Source organism: Macaca thibetana, chromosome 12, assembly GCF_024542745.1.
Source record: "Macaca thibetana thibetana isolate TM-01 chromosome 12, ASM2454274v1, whole genome shotgun sequence".
NCBI classification, from domain to species: domain Eukaryota; kingdom Metazoa; phylum Chordata; class Mammalia; order Primates; family Cercopithecidae; genus Macaca; species Macaca thibetana.
The window spans coordinates 65,428,967-65,448,664 of record NC_065589.1 but is presented as its reverse complement, the minus strand read 5'-3'; the positions used below and the strand labels follow the sequence as shown (position 1 = coordinate 65,448,664).

The 19,698-nt window shown below is 34.1% G+C and overlaps 2 protein-coding genes across 3 annotated transcripts in view; one reads left to right on the top strand and one right to left on the bottom strand.

Moving 5' to 3' along the window:
- NFE2L2 (NFE2 like bZIP transcription factor 2) overlaps positions 1–19,698 on the bottom strand; it is a 598,880-nt gene that overhangs the window by 239,154 nt on the left and 340,028 nt on the right. The gene's annotated exons all lie outside the window — the stretch shown is intronic.
- The window catches only part of AGPS (alkylglycerone phosphate synthase), a 160,067-nt gene that overhangs the window by 83,508 nt on the left and 56,861 nt on the right, over positions 1–19,698 (top strand). For both annotated transcript variants that reach the window (XM_050750550.1, XM_050750551.1), the window contains exon 11: positions 12,781–12,908. In XM_050750550.1, the coding sequence (XP_050606507.1) occupies positions 12,781–12,908 (128 nt within the window). The remainder of the gene's footprint in view (positions 1–12,780; positions 12,909–19,698) is intronic.

Here is a 19,698-nt window from a genome sequence, read left to right as displayed (position 1 = left end):
TCTTCATAAATGTGTTATAAGGATTAAGTGAGATTATGCTGAACAATTTAGTGTAGTAAATACTATTGTGGCTGCCTATTATTTTGATATCAGTGATCTTCTGATCCCTAATCCCCATTTCAGTTTGTGAATATAGAGTTATTTTAATATAGGCCAGGAGACAGCATGATTGAAATAGTAAATTTGTATGAAATCATATTCTTAAATAAAATGTATTTTATCTGCTATTTTGACCTACCTGTATAATAACCTCCTGCCTTAAATGTGAATCATAAACTTTTTCTTGAGCTTTAAAAAATTTTCTTTTACTTCAGTTAAATCATTTGATGACAACCTTGAAAGTATTACTCCAAAAACCCATTTTCTCCACCCCACTAAGTTCTATATGTGATTAACCATATTAAGTTTAATGTGTTTGTCTTGTTTTGTTTTATGAATATTTCATAATGATTTTTTCAACAAGTAGCTTTCTCCTATTTTATATGCTATAACATGAGCGTATAATGAAAAATATAATAAATATTCAAGCATTTGAAATGCTTTCCATTCGGTTTCTATATATGGTATTTACTATATATGGATTTGTCCTTCTATTTAAAAAAGTACATTTTTGCTTTTTAACCCATGACTCACAATTTTTTTAGTCTTTGTCTACAATTAAAGAGATTAAATACTCAATGTCAGTTCTTTTTTAAAGTTTCACTAGTTATTCTTTGCTTAAATGAGGATCATCCTTTGGTATGTTCCTCAGGAAAGGCACATCAGGAATATATATTCCCTGGTTTTCTGTGGCTATGATACTTGAAGGACAGCTTGAGTGGATATACCTTTTGGTCATTAATTTCTTTAAGTTTCTTGAAAATGCTGTTTCCACTGTTACTTCGATTTTATACACTATTTTAAAGAAATATGATACCTGTTTAATTTTCTTAGTAGACTAATTTTCTCTTTTTGCCTGGAGGCCTTGAGGATTTTTTTTCTTGATTGCTGAAGTCTAATACTTTTGCAACTTAGAGTTGATAGGCCTGGGTTATTTTGCTTCAGTACCCACTGGACCCTTTCTATTTGTAGATTCAGGTCTCCTTTTATTTCTGTAAAGTTTTTTTGGATTGTAGTGTTAAATATTAGGATTGTGTTGTTTTTTCTTTTCATTGTTTCCGTTTTCATCCTCAGGGATATTCATTATACATATGTTTGACTTTCTTTGCTAGTTTTCCATTTCAGTCACTTTTTCTCTGACCCTTTTTCTCTGACTTCTTAATTTTCATTCTCTTGATTATTTTTGTTTTTTTTTTTCAATGCCCTTTATTAAGTTTTAATTTGAATCTATTTTGTATTCTCCTTTGGGTAGTTTATAACATAGCCTTTACTTTTTATGTACCTTTTTTTGGTTCTGTTTCTTTCCTCAGTTTAGTCAGCTCTTGTTTCATTTCTTGTTGTTGGTTTTTGTTTGTTTGTATTTCTGATTCAAGGTATTTTTTCATACCCCTGATTGCTTGATTGACTATATTTAATTCGTGTTGTGTTACAGCTTTCTTCAGGATCATGGTTGGTTTTAGGGTCGAGACTTTTCACCAATAGTAATGTTTTTATTGGCATTTTCTGACTTTTGTAGTTGTTTTGTTTACAGATCTGGTCTGCCTTTTTCTAGTCCTATTGGTTACTTGGAAAGGGCTCCTATTTTGAGAGTGTTCTTTCCTGACACTTCTACCCTCTGCTATACTGTTTGTTTATAAATGGTGGCGTTTTTAATGAAGGAAGAGTTGGCATATCTTGTTTCTCTTTCATTTCTATAGGGTCTTTAGTTTCTCTTTATTACTTTATTCTTTCTCTTTACTGGCTTGTCTGCAAGGAGTCCGCATGCTTTTGCATGTGCACACGTCTGCACATCTTGCTTCTCCAAGGCAGCCATTTCTGGTTCCTCCCATTTTCAAACTTCTTCCCGTAGCCAGGGCTGTGGACTGTGGACCAAGTCCTGTATAATATTTTGGCATTATTGTTGCACTTTTGTTTTCTGGGAGTAATTTTGGCTGTACTTCCTCCAGTTCCTCTGTTACTCTTTACTTTTTGTGTGTAGTCTTTAAATAAGACTCCTTTTATTTACTTTTCATCCTTATAAGCTTATAGCAGCTGGAAGACTACAGGTAATCTGTTGAAATTTTTTCTTTTTATCTCTACTTAGAGGTAATTTGAAAGTTGCAGTGTTTTTTGTTTCCTTGTATGCTGAAGATCTAGGTCCTGTGTAGCTTTGTTTTCCTTGTTGATTTTTATATTTTGGGGAGTTGAAGAAAATAGAGGGAGAGAAAAGATTCATAATCAAATGCCTGCTGTTCTTAATCCTTAAGTCCTGAGAATATATTTTCAAATTATGAGAGTTACTTCAAGCAAATACTTGCATTTTTTATCAAATGGCGTTTGAAGCCTTCAGTTTTCTTTGAGAACAAACATATTTGAAAATTATAAAACAGAAAATTCTTAAATTTATTGACACTATTTTTTTTTAAGCAGAATGGAAAGTGAATGACATACAAGCCTCTCTGATGTCACATTGCCATGGAGTTATTTGGAAACAATTATATAAAGTGAATATAAAATACTGGCATAACATACATATAATTAAGTAATAAATAATTTAGTTTTATATCGCTCTATTGAGATAATATTCCCAGAACAAAAGAATCAATAAATACATTAAAACTCCACAGAAATTGGCCTTTTGATGCAGTGAATTTGGAATATCCATTTGTGATTGGCTGAGTTTGAACATAAGTCAGAATGGAAGCTACCCCTGTCAAACTGCATTTGGGACCTGGATGGATTTTTATCTTACACTGGGACCATGCAGAATTCCTAGCTGGCTTGTTGCACAGACTCACCTCGGTCATTTCATTAACCTTGCAATAATGCAATGTCTCATTTTATACTACTAAGTTTTAAAAGTCTCATTTATAGATTTATGGTGAGTTTCACTTTTAGATTGCCTACAGCATATATATGAAGCAATATACAGAAATTTAAGTCATGATGCCTTCTTACTAGTACCTTAGAATTTTGATGTAGAGTGAGAAATTTTAAAGAAAGTTTGTTAATATAACAGTATGTACATTTAAGAATAAACTTTTTGAATAAGTAATAACTTGTACATTTATAAAATTTGGCTATGTAGAAACATAGGAAATTCAGAAGTTACTCAAGAATGTTATAGGGAAAAATTTGCCTCCTATCCCTGTCTTTCAGGCATCTTCCCTGTCCAGAGTCAACACTATTGCTACATATAACTGATGCAGGATTTTTGCTCCTTAGCTCAGCTAAAATCTTGTTGTATGACTAGGAAAAAATTAGCCATGCAGACACGTTGAAAGGTGAGGAGAGCGGAAGTTACTTAAAAAAAGCTCTCAGCAAAAAAAGGGGTTCCGCCAACGGGCTCCCACCTCACAGATCAAAACCAGGCCACCACATGCACAAGCTGAAGAGCCCAGGCTTCTTCCCCCTGCACAAGACACACATTCCTGGTGGCTGCACCCCACTCTCCCAGTGCACAGGTAGTCCCCCAGTCCACTGTGGGCATGCCCAGACAAGGCCTTGGGTAGGTTCCCTCATCTGCACAAAAGCATCTGATGTAAACGCTTGTGGAGCAGATTAGAGATTCTCTGGGACCCTCTCTTATCTGCCTCCTGTATCTATCATAGCCATGTATGTATATAATTTTTAAAAATGGGAGTTTACTACTCTTTGCTCATTACATTTAGAGCCAGTTCATTCTTTTTGACAGCTGCATGATATTCCATTCATTGAACATGCCCTGATGTATTTAACCAAACTCCTGTTGGTTGGCATTTAAGTGGTGGTCAATTTTGTCTTTGGGTTATATTTAGATTATAATGCTGTGATTCAAAGAAATATTCTCAAATGTCTTCATTTCTTAGAATTTAGGAAATACTTCACCAAAAGCTTAGAACTTGGAGTTTGGTTTTGAATAGAAATGTTTTCCTGGTTAAAGTCAGAGTTTATATTCACCTTCTTTAATGAATTTCAATCTTTCATTCAAATCTGAGTTTTGAGTTTGATCAAGTGGTTATTAAAGTTTTCCGTAGTCTGTGGGCAGATTAGAGCAAATAGAAGAGATGATTCATGCCTTTAGAAATTTCTGCCTGACAGATTTCCAATTTATTTGTAACAAGAACTAATTGTGAACATGAGATGTTAATTCCAAGATATCAGGAATTTCTAGAAGTGTTGAGAAGAGTGGAAAGAATGACCGATAATCTTAGTGACATTGTCAGTATAGTGGAAGGAAATTAGCAAATTAAAGTGATACTACTTGTCTTGGTGAGAAAGAATAGATATGGTAGATAATTCTGTGTTGCTGGATAAGACAGCATAGTATTAATAGGTAACCTGTCAACCCTTTGCCTCTTCTGACAGTTTTAGAAGTTCACCTCAAAAAGAAACTGTATCTTTTAGCTATCACCATTCCTCCCTCCAGCTCCCCAGCAATCCTACCCCAAGCCGTAAGCAACTACTGATCTTCTTTTGGTTTCTATAGATTTGCCTGTTCTGGAAGTTACACAGAAATGGAATTATATAATATGTAATCTTATGACTGGCTTCTTTCACTTACCACATTTTAAAGATTCAACAGTTCTAGCGTGTATTAGTACTTCATTCCTTTTTTTATAACTGAATAATATTCCACCGCATGCATATTCCACATTCTGTTACTCCATTCATTACTGAGATTGTTTCCACATTTTGGCTGTTATGAATTGTGCTGCATTAAATATTTGTGTACAAACTTTTGTGTGACATATTTTTATTTTGGGGGGTTTATAGCCTAGGAGTGGAGTTGCTGGCCATATAAGTCATAACCCTATGTTTCACCATTTGAAGAATAGCCAGACTGTTTTTTAGCATGGTTGCACCATTTTACAATCCCACAAGCAGTAAATGACCGTCCCATTTTCTCCACATCCTTGGCAACACTGACTTTTAACCTTTTTTAAATAGTAGTCATTACAGTAGGGATGAAGTGGGGTCTCCTTGTATTTTGATTTTTGTTTCTAGATGACTAATTATGGTGAGCATCTTTTCATGTGTTTATTGGCCATTTGTATATTTTGTCAGCAGAATGCTACTCAGATTCTTTGACCATTTTAAAATTATTTGTCTTTATTACATAATTATAAGAAGTCTGTGTTCTAGATATAAGTCTTTGTCAGATAAATGGTTTGCAAATATTTCCTCTCATCAGTTTCTTGATGGTGTCTTTTGAAGTGCAAAAACTTGAAATTTTGGCAAAGTCAAATTATCTATTTTTTCCTTTAGTTGCTTGTGTATTTGTTGTCATATCTGAGTATCCAATGCCCAATTCAAGGTCATGAAGATTTACCCCTATGGCTTCTTCTCAGAGTTTTATAGTTTTAGTTCTTGTATTAGGTTTTTGATTCGAGTTAATTTTTGTATTTGGTGTGAGGTGTAAGGATCCAACTTCATTCTTTTGTGTGTAGATGTACATTTGTTCCATCATCATTTTAGAAAAGTCTGTTCTTTCCCCTTCTGAATGGCCATGGCACTTTTGGCAAAGTCAGCATGGTTATTTCTGGATTCTTCATTTTTTTCCCATTGATTGCTAAGTCTGTCCTTATGCCAGTACCATATTGACTTGATTACTTTTGAGTTTTAGCACATTTTAAAAGTCAGGAAGTCTGAGTCCTTCTTTGTTGTTCTTTTTTGATATTGTCTTGGCTGTTCTGGGTCTCTTGCAATTCCATATGAATTAGAGAATTAGCTTGTCAATTTCTACAATGAAGTCAGCTTGGATTCTAATAGAGTTTGCATTGAATCTGTAGGTCAGTTAGATCAATTTGGGGAGTAGTGCCATCTTAACAATGTTGAGTCTTCCAATCCATGAGTATGAGATATATTTTCAATTATTTAGATCTTTAACAATGTTTCACAGTTTTCAAGGTGTAAGTTGGGCACGTCTTTGTTTTATTCTTTTTGATGCTATTATAAATGGAATTTTTTTAAATTTTCTTTTTGATTGTTCATTGCAAGTGTGTAGAAATACAGTTGATTCTTGTACCCTGCAACCTTGCTGAATTCCTTTTTTTAAGTTCTGTTAGTGGATTCATTAGCATTTTCTATATGCAAGATCACATCATCTGTAGAGATAGATTTACTTCTTTTCCAATCTGGATACTGCTTCTTTCTTTTGCCTGGGCTAGAACATCCCATATAACATTAAATAGAAGTGGCAAGAGCAGAAATCTTTGTCTTATTCCTGATCTTAGGGGGAAAGCATCCAGGCTATCCCCAGTAAGTATGATGTTAGATGTGGGTTTTTCATAGATGACCTTAATCAGTTTGAAGAAGTTCTCTTCTTTTTCTAGTCTATTGAGTGTTTTGATTATAACAGATGTTGGATTTATCAAATGCATTTTCTTTATTGAGTTGCTAATATCATTTTTGTTTTTTATTCTGCTGATATGTTTTATTACATTAATTGACTTTTGGATGTTAAACCATCCTTTCATTCCTGGGCTAAACTTGGTTATGGTATATAATTTTTTTTTGTTTTTTTTTTAAGATGGAGTTTCACTCTTGTTGCTCAGGCTGGAGTGCAATGGCACAGTCTCGGCTCACCGCAACCTCCGCCTGCCGGGTTCAAGCAATTGTCCTGCCTCAGCCTCCTGAGTAGCTGGGATTACAGGCGTGAGCCACCATGCCTGGCTAATTTTGTATTTTTAGTGGAGATGGGGTTTCTCCAGGTTGGTCTCAAACTCCTGACCTGAGGTGATCCGCCTGCCTTGGCCTCCCAAAGTGCTGGGATTACAGGCATGAGCCGCTGCGCCTGGCCTAATTATTTTTATATATTGTTGGATTTGGTTAATAATATTTTGTTTAGTATTTTGTTTTTTTGCACCCATCTTTATAACAGATTGATCTGTCATTTTCTTTTCTTGTGATGTCTTTGGTGGTTTTGAGACACTGGCTTCATAGAAGGAGTTGGAAAGTGTTTCCTCCTCTTCTACTTTGTCAAAGAGTTTGTAAAGAATTGCTATTAATTCTTTACAACCAATTGTAAAGTGCTTGGTGATATTCAGTAGTGAATCTTCTGGGCTTGGACTTTTCTTTGTGAGGATTTTTTGGATTACTAGTTGGAATTAATAATTCAGATTGTCTTCTTGAGTCAGTTTCAGTAGTTTGTGTCTTTCTAGAAATTTTCCTATTTTGTCTTAAGTTATGTAATTTATTGCTATACAGTTGTTCATAGTGTTCCTTTATAATCCTTTTTATTTTTGTGAGATTACTAGTAATATCCCCTATTTTATTTCCAGTTCTAGTGATTTGTGTCCTTTCTCTTTTTTTCTCAGTCACGTTAGCTAAAGATTTGTTAATTTTATTGATCTTTTTGGAGAACTACCTTTTGGTTTCATTGATTTGCTATCCTTGATCTCATTAATTTCACCTCTAATCTCTAATAATTTCTTCTGTCTGCTTGCGTTAGATGTAGTTTGCTCTTCTTTTTCCAGTAGCTTAAGGTAGAAGATTAGGCTATTTGAGATTTAAAAAAATGTATACAGACATTTACCATCACAATTCTCTCTAGGTATTGCTTTATCTTATCTGATAAGTTTTGGTATATTGTGTCTTCCTTTCCATTCTTCTCAAACTGTTTTCCAGTTTCCGTATTGATTTCTTCTTTGACTCGTTGATTGTTTAGTAGTGTATTGTTTAATTTTCACGTATTAGCTAGCTTTCCAATTTCTTTCATATTAGTTTCTTATTTCATTCCATGTGGCTTGAGAATGTACTTTGTATTATTTCAGTCTTGGGAAATTTGTTCAAGTTTATTTTATGACCTTGCTAGCATGTAGTTTATCCTGGAGAATGTTCTGTGAGCACTTGAAATAAATGTACATTCTTCTCTTGTTGGGTGGAGTGTTCTATACTGTTAGGTCTAATTGGTTTATAGTGTAAAAGTCCTCTATTGCCTTCTTGGTCTTGTGCCTAGTTGTTATGTCCATTATTGAAAATGGGGCATTGACGTCTCAAACTGTTATTGTTGAATTATCTATTTCTCCCTTCATTTCTGTCAGTTATTACTTCATATATTTTTGTGCCTTGTTATTAGGTGCATTCTGTTTATATTTGTTGTTTTGTCTTCCTTATGGCTTATCATTATAAAATGCCCCTCTTAATAGCTAGTAATATTTTGTTTCAGTCTGTTTTGTCTGATATTAGTATATAGTCACTCCAGCTTTCTTGTGGTTGCTGTTTGTATTATATATATTCTTTCTTTCGATCTAGTCATATCTCTGAATTTAAAGTGTAGATTCTGTAGATAGCAAATAGTTGGATCTTTTTAAAAAACAATCTCACTATCTCTGTCTGTTCTTCTGTTTAGTCCATTCACGTTTAATGTTGTTATTGGTATGGTTGAATTTATGTCTGCTTTATGTCTGCTTTTTTTCCCCCCTCTGTGGGTCTCATGTCTTTTTGTTTCTGTAGTTTGTGATTATTGCTTTCTTTTGCCTTAAGTGAGTATTTTCTAATGTAGCATTTTAATTTCCTTAGTGATGTTTTTCTGTATACTTTTTTGAGTTACCTCCTTAGTAACCAATGTTACAAACCAACAATACATTGCTAACGTTACTACTATATATAATTGGCTTTCAAAGAAGCTGAAAGAAGAAAGGAGAGCAAGTACGGGTTGAGCATCCAAACATGAAAATCCAAAATCCAAAATGCTCCAAAATTTGAGACTTTTTGAGCACTGACTTGACACTCAAAGGAAATGCTCCATGGAGCATTTTGGATTTTGGATTTTTGGATTTGGGATGCTCAGCTGGTAAGTAGAATGCATATATTCCAAAATTCAAAAAATCCCAAATTGAAAACACATCTGGTCCTAAACATTTCAGATAAGGGATACTCAACATTTCTAGACATAGAACTTTTTTTTATATTACCCATTTTGTTTATCCTTTGTGCTTCTCTTCATTTGTTCCTGGGGGTTTACATTACCATCTGTAATCGTATCCTTAGCCCAATAGAGCTTTACTTTCACTTGCTTCTTTTGTGCTAGTATTGGCACATATATCACATTTGTATATGTTATAGATCCAAAAATACATCATATATGTATTGTTTCATACCAGTGTTTTTTAAATCAGATGTGAGAAGAAATATGCATTAATACTATCTTTTGTAATTATGTAAAATAGAAGAAGACTCAAAAGTGCTCTTTTTTTGTATATGTTAATTTGAATTACTGTTTGGGGTCACCTGCTTTTAATTTGAAGAACTTCCTTTAGTATTTATCGTAAGCCTGTTTTCCAGCAATGAAGTCCTCTCAGCTTTTGTTTATCTGGGAATGTCTTTATTTTGTTTTCATTTTTGAAAGGTAACTGCTGGATGTTGACACATTTTTCCCCCTTTCAGCATTTTGAATATATTATCCCACCACTGTCTGACTTTCATTGTTTCTGCTGATAAGTCAGCTGTTAACTTTATGAGTTTTCTCTTGTAATTGATGAGTCATTTTTCTCTTGCTGTTTTCAAGATTTTTCTCTTGCCTTTGACTTTTAGCATTCCTGCTATGATGTGTCTGTCTATGGATATCTTTGTATTGCTCCTTTGAGCAATTTGTTGAGCTCCCTTGATGTATAGGTTATTGGTTTTTAATAAATTTAGGAAGTTTTCAGCCATTCTTTCTTTGAATAATTTTTTCTGCTCCTTTCTCTGCTTTTCTTCCACTACTCCCGTTACACATAAATTGCTGTGCTTAATGGTTTCCTGCATTTCTCTGAGGCACCATCCATTGTTCTCTCTGTTCTTCATATTGCATAATCTCTATACATCTATCTTCAAGTTTGATATTCATTCTTTTGCCAGACACCATCTGTTGTTAAGCCCTTCTAGTGAATTGTTCAATTATTTTGCTTTTCAACTCCAGAATTTCCATTTGATTCATCTTAATAGTTTATCTTCATTTATAATCTTTAATGATGTGACATTGTCATCAGAATAATCCAGAATAATCCAATCAAAATCAGACACTTTAGAAGGGATAGTTCTGGAGGTTAGTGTTTGGGATTTTTTGGAGGAGCACAAGAGGGGTCCTCCTGAGCATTGTCTCATAGGCAAACTAGATGGGCTACATTTTAGGCTGTATCTCTAGTGAATCTACCTGTGTCTTCCCAGTTACCTTTTTACCACATCATTCACTGTTTTTGAGAATGTCCTTGTACTTGGACTTCACCATGCTTTGTTGCAAATAAAGTCATTTACGTTGGAAAGAGATTAGCAGCTATCTGTCTTATGACCTGTTTCTCTCCCCAGAGAGAATCTCTGAACCATGGCTCAGGAGTTAGGGGTGGGGACAATGGCATGTTTCTATCTGAGTAACACCTCTGCTTTAGGAGCTGAATGCTGGGAGAAAGTGGGGTAGGAAATTAGGTTATCTAGGTTTGCTTCTCCTGGCAAGAAACCAGCCCTTTATGAGCCAGGGCAAGGGCATTGGGACCCCAGTTTTAGTGTGCTACCCTCAAGGTAGAGCTTTTGTCCCACCAGTTGGGGCCTGGAGCTACAGGGGAGTATTACCTCCCAGCTGCACTCACCTGGAACTTAGCCTTGGGAAAAGGTAGCTGGGGTCAGGGTATTACATGGAATAGGATCAATTTTTTTTCTGAAATTAAGAAAGTCTTTACATAGATATTCAAGAGAAAGGAAAACGTGTGTCCACATAAAAACTAGTACATGTATGTTCATTGCAGCATTATTAATAGTAGCCAAAAAGTAGAACTCCATATGTTCATCAACTGATAAAGAGATAAACAAAATGAGTTATACTATACAGTGGAATAATATTTGGGAATTAAAAAGTAATGAAATATTAATACGTGCTATAGCATGGATGAACCTTGAAAACATTTGGTAAGTAAAATAAGCCACTCACAAGGCCAGATATTATGAGATTCCTTTTACGTGAAATGTCCAGAATAGGCAAGTCTGTTGTATAGATAGAAAATAGATTTGTGGTTGCCTATGGCTAGAGTGTGGGAGTGGAAATGGAGAGGGTTTGTTTAGTGGATATGGTTTCTTTTTGGGGATGATGAAAATGTTCTAAACTTAGATTGTAATGACAGTTGCACATGTCTGTGAATATACACAAAACATTGTATTTTGGGGCTGGGCGCAGTGGCTCACGCCTGTAATCCCAGCACTTTGGGAGGCCGAGGTGGGTAGATCACCTGAGGTCAGGAGTTCAAGACCAGCCTGACCAACATGGAGAAGCCCTGTCTCTACTAAAAATACAAAATTAGCCAGGTATGGTGGTGCATGTCTGTAATCCCAGCTACTCGGGAGGCTGAGGCAGGAGAATTTACTTGAACCAGGGAGGCGGAGGTTGTGGTGAGCCGAGATCATGCCATTGCACTCTAGCCTGGGCAACAAGAGCAAAACTCCATCTCAAAAATTCAAAAAAATAAAAAAAAAATGTATTTTGCACTTTAAATGGGTGAATTTTGTCTGTAAATTATGTCTCAGTAAAGATGCTAAAACAAAAGAGAACGTTTAGTCACTTTTGTTCTCTTTTAAATTTTGTAAGGTATATCTATTTTGTATTAAAATATTTATGAAGCCAAACTTGCAAAGCTTTTATGATCATACAAGTCATAAGTTATTTTATAACCTCAGTAGGAAATCATGTTTATATAGTGGTGAATATGTTGTGATCTAATGTAGTTTGCTTTTCATAGACTTGTCTTAGTTTTTAATCCTGTGTTATATATTGACAAGTTGTTTCAATTATATTGTAAACTTATTGGAAGCTTTGGTTTTTGCAAAACTTTAAAATTTCTTGTGTTATGAAGACCTGCAGTTTCAAAGAGTTCTCCCCTTCTTTATTCTTTTTTTAAAATGATGCTCAGAAAATTTACTAATAGCGTTATTAATTTCTAACATTTGTACATCAGAAACCATTCATTTGAAAAGCTTGGCTTTGTGAATATAATAGTTTAACTTATTTTTTCCTCTCTAATTAGTCCTTACCCTTATGAAAAAGAAAAGAGCATTTTTTAAAAATCTTTTTTTACTTTTGTTTTTTCATTTTTTAATTTGTGTGTATGTTTATGTATTTTTCTTTTTAAAGAGCATTTCTTTTATTGGTGGTCATCTTATGTTAGACGTTTATAATAACTACTTTGTCTCCATCTGGTGTTTTTTGTTTCTTAAAAGGGCATCTCAGTAATGCCTTTATCTTTTCTTTGTATTAATTCTTAGGGAAAAAAGCGAGATAATATTTCCTCAGATTTCTTGTATTATCTTAGATTCTCATTGAAGGTTAGGGTTTTTTCCCCCAATAAATTGTTTTTAAGACTAAAAATAAGCACAAATATCAAAATACACTTTAGTCTGAATACATATAAGACATAAGAATCCATTGTTTTTTGATTTTTTTTTTTATTTTAGTAAGTTGTAATACTTTAACAACCATTTAAAAGTAACCTTCTTGAAGAAACTTTACTTTAAAATGTTGAAAAATATTTGTACATAACTAAGTAAAGCATATTCCTAAAGCTTTTTTGGGAAATTATAAAATTTGCTTAATTTTATAATTTTTTTCTAGAATGACTAGAGTAGCCATTATTCCCCAGGTAGATGTCATAAATTTAAATATGCATAATAAATTGAATTAATAGATTAAATAGATTTAAATATGATTTAGGAAATTGTCATGTGATGTACTGGATTATTCCCCCTTCTTTTTTTCAGGAACTCTTGGTGTAATAACAGAAGCTACAATAAAAATCAGACCAGTCCCTGAATACCAAAAGTATGGCTCGGTAGCTTTCCCTAATTTTGAACAAGGAGTAGCCTGTTTAAGAGAAATTGCAAAACAGGTAAAATAAAAAATATATGTATATACACATATATGTTTATGTATTTACATTTTTCAAATTCTACTACATAGTTGATTGTGATATGTTACAACTAATCTTCATATTTAGTTGTATTATTTTTGTGGTTTTTACCCAGTTCTATATGAAAAGGTAGTGTTGTATAGTCATCTCTTTAAGTGCAGTTACTATTTCTATCAAACCTATGTCTTGGTCTAGATGGCTATATGATTGTAAGCCAAGGTAAGATACGTACTTTGATAGCTTCAGATAACTTTGCCTTTTATTGACTATTATGTACCTTAAGTTATTTTTGGGTAAGATATTTTATGATTAATTGAAGTGATATTTAATTTAAATTGAGACATTTATTGAAATTAAAAGTAATGGCTAAATATCAAAGACCCCAAAATTTAAATATAGATAATTCAACTTCATCAATTCATAGAATGTGCTGCTATTAGGCTATACTTTGTTTTATAATATTATCTAGGCTATAGCTTAAATTAAGGAATATAGTATGTATAATATGCTAAAAATAATTTTTATTTTCTCCTCTCAAAAAATATATTATTTAAGACTAGATAATGCTAAGTAATTTTATTTATGTATTTAGTTACGTCAGTATGGAAATTTCTACATCTCTGTAGGCATTTGGTTTATTGTTCACAACTATTTATGAATAATTCTTAATTCAACTTTTCCCATTGGAGAAGAAGTGATGTTCTCTAGCCTCTCTCTTTTTTTTTTTCTTTCTTCAAACTCCTGGAATTTTACTACTTCCTATCAGTTATACCAAAGTAGAATCTTGAGGACAAGAGAGTTTTTGATGTGACCCATATAGGTCAGCTTCCTGATATCCAGAGCAGTGTGGAGGAAGAATCTGTTGAGGCAAAGGAGTAATATCGAGCAAGTAGTCTTATGTTTATCTTGGAATTTCTAAGGTACAGAAAGGGAAAATGATGAAGAGTCTCTCATTTTTCTGTCATCTCAAGACAACCACTATTAATACTTTAAAGAACTTTAAAATGAGAAAAAATATATACATTATTTACCCACATATATATCATTCCCAGTGCTGTTTATTCCATACACTCATAAAGTTTTACTTTCTGAGACACTCATTCTGTCTGGCAGTTTCCCACTTTCATGAAGTCCAGCTATATGGCTACCTAATTCACCAGTTGATGGGATAATTTTTGTAATTTTCAAGTACCTTCACTTACTTGTCAGTTAGATTGCTAGACTTAGTATAGGTCCTTTGATCTTGATTGCTAGACTACTCCTGGGTAGGGAGAGGATTCAAAAGGATGTATGGTCCTGGAATAAGCATTCTTGGACTTGTGGCAAGTTACTTTGGTAGTGGTAAGGCAGAAGTGATTCGTAACAGTTGAAATCCTTACATTAGAGGCCCTAATTCACTAGAACTTTGGGGATATGATATTATGGTTAGGGAGCTAGAGTATACAGTATTAACACCATGTTTGCTAAAATGACAAGATGGCAATAATATTTAAAACATTAAAGGATTATTAAGTAGAGGAGGATTGGAGGTAAGTTTTTGGAGTGAATAGTATTTGTTATACTAAAGTAACATCAAAGCACTGAGTGGTGACATTCCAGTGTGTTCTGGTACTTGTTTTTAAAATCCTCCATCATTCAAAGGCAGAGGAAAGAAGTTTCAAATTAAGATACCCCAGATATTAAGAAGTAAAAGAACTTGCAGAGCCTTATGGTTTTGCCTATGAATTAATACACAGAAGAACAGGAAGCTAGGGTGTTTTTTTTTTTTTAATGACCAGAAGTTCACTAATTGAAAAATAAAACAAAGATGTTTCCATATATGTTTTCATTAATTTCAGATTGTTCTTAATGAGCAGCTTTTCAAATTTCAAGTGTTTTCCCTTTGTATTATAATTTATCGTTGTGTAATGATTTTGGATTACAGTCATTGGGTGAACATCCTAAGAATTTTTCAAAATGAATAAAAGGACAAGTTTTACTGATTTGTGTAAGGCTGAAGGAAAATTCCATCCCCTGCTTGTCTTAAATACTTTTATTTTCCTTCTATCTTTGTTGAGCTTCACTATTCCCCTCCACAAAAGTGTGTTTTTTTGTTTATTTTTTAAGATGGAGTCCCACTCTGTCGCCCAGGTTGGAGTGCAATGGTGCGATCTCGGCACACTGAAACCTCTGACTCCCGGATTCAAGCAATTCTCTTGCCTCAGCCTCTTGAGTAGCTGGGATTACAGGTGACCATCACCATGCCCGGCAAATTTTTTTGTATTTTTAGTAGAGATAGGATTTCGCCATGTTGACCAGGCTGGTCTCGAACTCCTGACCTCAGGTGATCCACCTGCCCCAGCCTCCCAAATTGCTGGGATTACAGTCATGAGCCACCGCACCCAGCCACAAAAAGCATTATTAAAGAATTGTAGTTCATATCATTTCTTGTTCAAGTCTTGAATGACATAATTCTAATTCACCATTATTACCTCTAATTTTATGAAAAAAAATATGAATGCCAAATTAGATTTTTCCTTTTTGAGACAGGGTCTCACTTTGTCGTTCAGGCTGGAGTCAGTGGCATGATCATAGCTCAACGCAACCTCTCGATCTCCTGGACTCAGGTGATCCTACCACCTCAGCTTCCTGAATAGCTGGGACCATAGGCACATGCCATGATACCTGTCTAATGTTTTTTTTTTAAACTTTCATAGAGATGGGATCTCCCTGTGTTTCCCAAGCTGGTCTCAAACTCCTGGACTCAAGCGATCCTCCAGTTTAGGCTTCCCAAAGTGTAGAGATTGCAGGCATGAGCCACCATGTCCAACCCCAAATTAGATTTTTTAAAAATTACAGAAGTTATAAAAGTAGTTGGGATTTGTATTTATTTTCAACAAAAGATCTCAGAGAGGTCATGTTCAGTCTGTATTGACCAACTCTGCCTCTTCAATAATATCTCCCCTCTATAGAGCACAGATTTAGTAGACTTATAAATCTTTTGATTAGAAGTATGCATATTTTATGTTTTCTTGATGCTCCATCTACTTTTCCACACTGCAAATACTTACATGTAAATCTATCTTAAATTTCATTAGTAAGAAGTGATGTAAAAATGTATCAAAATACTAACTTTATAATTTCATTACAATGGAAATGTTGATTTCCAACATCAATAGTTGGTTTAATCTGATACAGTTTTTATAACAATTCGATATGCCCCTGATAGAAAGTGACACAGAAGACCTACTTGTGCTATTATTGAAAAGCAAGTATGGAATTTTCCTTCATCCTTGCACAAATCAGTGAAACTTGTCCTTTTACTCATTTTAAACAATTCTTAGGAGGTTCACGCAATGACTATAATCTGAATTCACTACAAAACACTATAGTGAGCCAGGCACGGTGGCTCACATCTGTAATCCCAGCACTTTGAGAGGCTGAGGCAGGCAGATCACTTGAGCCCAGGAGTTTGAGACCAGTCTGGGCAACATGGTGAAACCCTGTCTCTACAAAAAATACAAAACTTAGCTGGGCATGGTGGCATGTGCCTGTAGTCCTAGCTACTTGGGAGGCTGAAGTGAGAGGATCCATTGAGCCCAGGAGGTCTAGGCTGCTGTGAGTCATGATCGTGCCACTGTACTTCAACCTGGGCAACAGAGCAAGACCCTGTCTCAAAAAACAACAACAAAAAAAACTGTATTAGCTATGTATCTTGTAACAAAATAAAGATAATGATTGATAGTGCTACTATGTGGTTAAAAAAACAGGTCATAAAGTTCCTTTCTAGTCTATAGTTATGACAATTTGGTTCTATGTACTTAGTAATTGACAATTTTTAGAGATATAAATATTATGGATTAGGAAGTTTGTCTTACTTGAAACTGATTTTAAAAGTCTAGATAGATAACATTTTATTCTCAAGCATTGCTCTTAAGAATGGAGCAATTACTAAGAGTAATTACTGGGATTTGGACATCTAACAATTTTGAGAACTTACATATTTTCCTTCTATTATAATGCACGTATAGAGAGGCATTAATGTTTATCTTACCTGGAAATGGATAAAAGGTTTTATAATGGTTTAGGGAAAGTTATATATTAGTTTATAGAACATACAAGTCTCATATGTCAAGAGTGGTACAGTATTTGCTGCTTTCCTTTGTAATAGTGTTTTCAGGCAGAAAAATTGAAAAAAATCAGGTTTTGGCACTAGTCATTGTTCAATTTGGGATTTGGAATTTCAGTTGATAGCAGGGGAATTAAGATCCATTAAAGTAGATGGTACATGGTTTATGATTGTGCCAAATTCTTGATTGAATAATGAGTTGGTTGCTTGTAATTCTTCACTGTCATTTTATAGCACTTCCATCTTTGCAATATTTTCAGATTCAAGTTGCTTTTGAAATGGGAAACTGTATTTTGGATGAATATCTTTTGAGAAAGAACATACATTTTGCTATTGTTCACAAATAGCAAAGTGGGCTATATGTATATTTTTATTACTATTCTTACTGAAGGAAATAAATTAAGCAACCTTATACTGGCAGCAGAAGGATTCTACTAAGGTCTCTTATCCGATCTTTGTCCATGTGAGGAGGTATCCTCTTTTAATACTTCACTGCCTCATGAAAAGCTAGAAAGGAGGATTTAGTGGAAGATTAATGTGATTCTTTCTCATAAGTGGCAGTCCAGTATAATCTCCTTTATTCAGTAGATGGGTAAGTGATTTTTAAGACTTTCTCAGAAAATACATTTCCTACTGTAACCTCTCAAGAGGAGGGAAATAATGTTTTTTAATCAGCATATCAGTGTTAGATATAACGTTTTATTATTCTCTAAAAGAGATAAATAAAATTGTTAGTTTGGAAATAACAATGTCTTTACAAGATTAAAAGGAAAACTGAGTGTTAAAACAAGCTCAGAAGCAATTTCTGAAATTTGGGGTTTTTTGTTTGTTTTCAATAAAAACTTAGTAGTTGTGCCCTATGGTATTTTGAGAGAAACATTTATTCTAACGAGAGGAAAAACTGTATTTGGTATTGATTAGTACTCGTTCCTCTCAAAACTCTTCTCAGTAAAACCTAGTTTCTTCGAACTAGGTTTTCAGAATTACAGATGAAAAGGCAGCTTTTCTTCCCACTACCTTTTGACAGAGGGTAACTTTTCCTTCCTTCTATCACTTTTATTTTAAACAATTTTAAACTGATAAAGGTTTGGGGTTTTTTGTTTGTTTGTTTTAGTGATTTTAGATTATAATTTGGGAAGACAAATTTTATGAATTGTTCTGTTTTAAAATTAATTTATCTTGGAGGAGTTCAAATAAATTGGAAGGAGTCAGGGTTAGCACTTACCTTATAAAACACTTAAAATTTCTTTTTATTCAACAGTAATTCTTGGGAGTATTTATTACATAGAGAAACTGAAATTATTTTAAATCATGTTTTTGTGTCATGCTTTTCTTTCTCTGAAGCAGAGAGAATAACCCTAGTCAAATGTTTGGTTAATTGGATCATTTACTGTTTGATCAAGCAAAATTAAGACAGTTATGAGACATGTTCTCTACGAGAAGCTACTCAGAACAAATTATACCTTTACTAAACTGAAAAACTATGAAGTTATAATTAGGAGACTGGCTTTTTGGTCTTTTCCTTAATATAAGTGGAGGACAATATTCACTCCCTATTATGTATTATTTTCTTCTTTAAAACCAAGCAACAATTGACTTGTCAAAATAAAAACTTCTTATTGTTTATCATACGGACTCCTAGCTGTAAGTCAGTATATCATCTCTAAGATGACCAATGAGTAATAACTGTAGCCTTAAATAGTCTATCATTTCATCTGTGATACCAACTCTGACTTATTAGTTAGAAGAAGAATTTGTCTACATTTTAAGTTTTTATATCCAGAAATTCACATTTAACAGATTACCTTTTTTTTACATAGCCTTTTTTGAACTTTTTTTTTTTTTGAGACGAAGTCTCGCTCTGTTGCCCAGGCTGGAGTGCAGTGGCGCGATCTCGGCTCACTGCAAGCTTTGCCTCCCGGGTTCACACCATTCTCCTGCCCCAGCCTCCCAAGTAGCTGGGACTACAGGCGCCCGCCACCATGCCTGGCTAATTTTGTTTTTGTATTTTTAGTAGAGACAGGGTTTCACCGTGTTAGCCAGGATGGTCTCAAACTCCTGACCTTGTGATCCACCTTCCTCAGCCTTCCAAAGTGCTGGGATTTGAACTTTTAAATTAATCAATTTTGTTGTGTGCCTTTTATTTGAGGTAGTATGCTCTTAGCTTGATAACCAACATAATGCAATGGATAGTATGTAGTTAGATGTGGTTCCTGACTTCTAGTAATTACTGAGGATATTGCATATTATGATAATTTTTCGTGACCAAATTTTTGTATAGCACGTGGAGTTTAGTATTGAAGCATTTGCTTCTGATGCAACATGAGATTGATAGACTATTTCCAATGTAGTCTCTAGGCTCAAGAATTTGGGCTGTTCCAGAGTCTACACAGGATGTTGGGTTGACCCTTTGAGGAAACAAATGTTTTCAATCAAGTATAATTCATTCCTTAGCCATGGAGCAGAGTTATACAGCTGCCATTCAGTGCTTATACTTTTATAGTTTATCCTTATGACATTACATTAGCAGAAACCCCTCAGACATGTGAAATATATGCTAATATTGAATTTATTGTGCTGGTAACTAGTCTTTTAAGAGGTACCTTCTCAAATATGTCTCATCTGAATTGCAAGTTCTGATTTTTCCTGTGACAAGTAAGA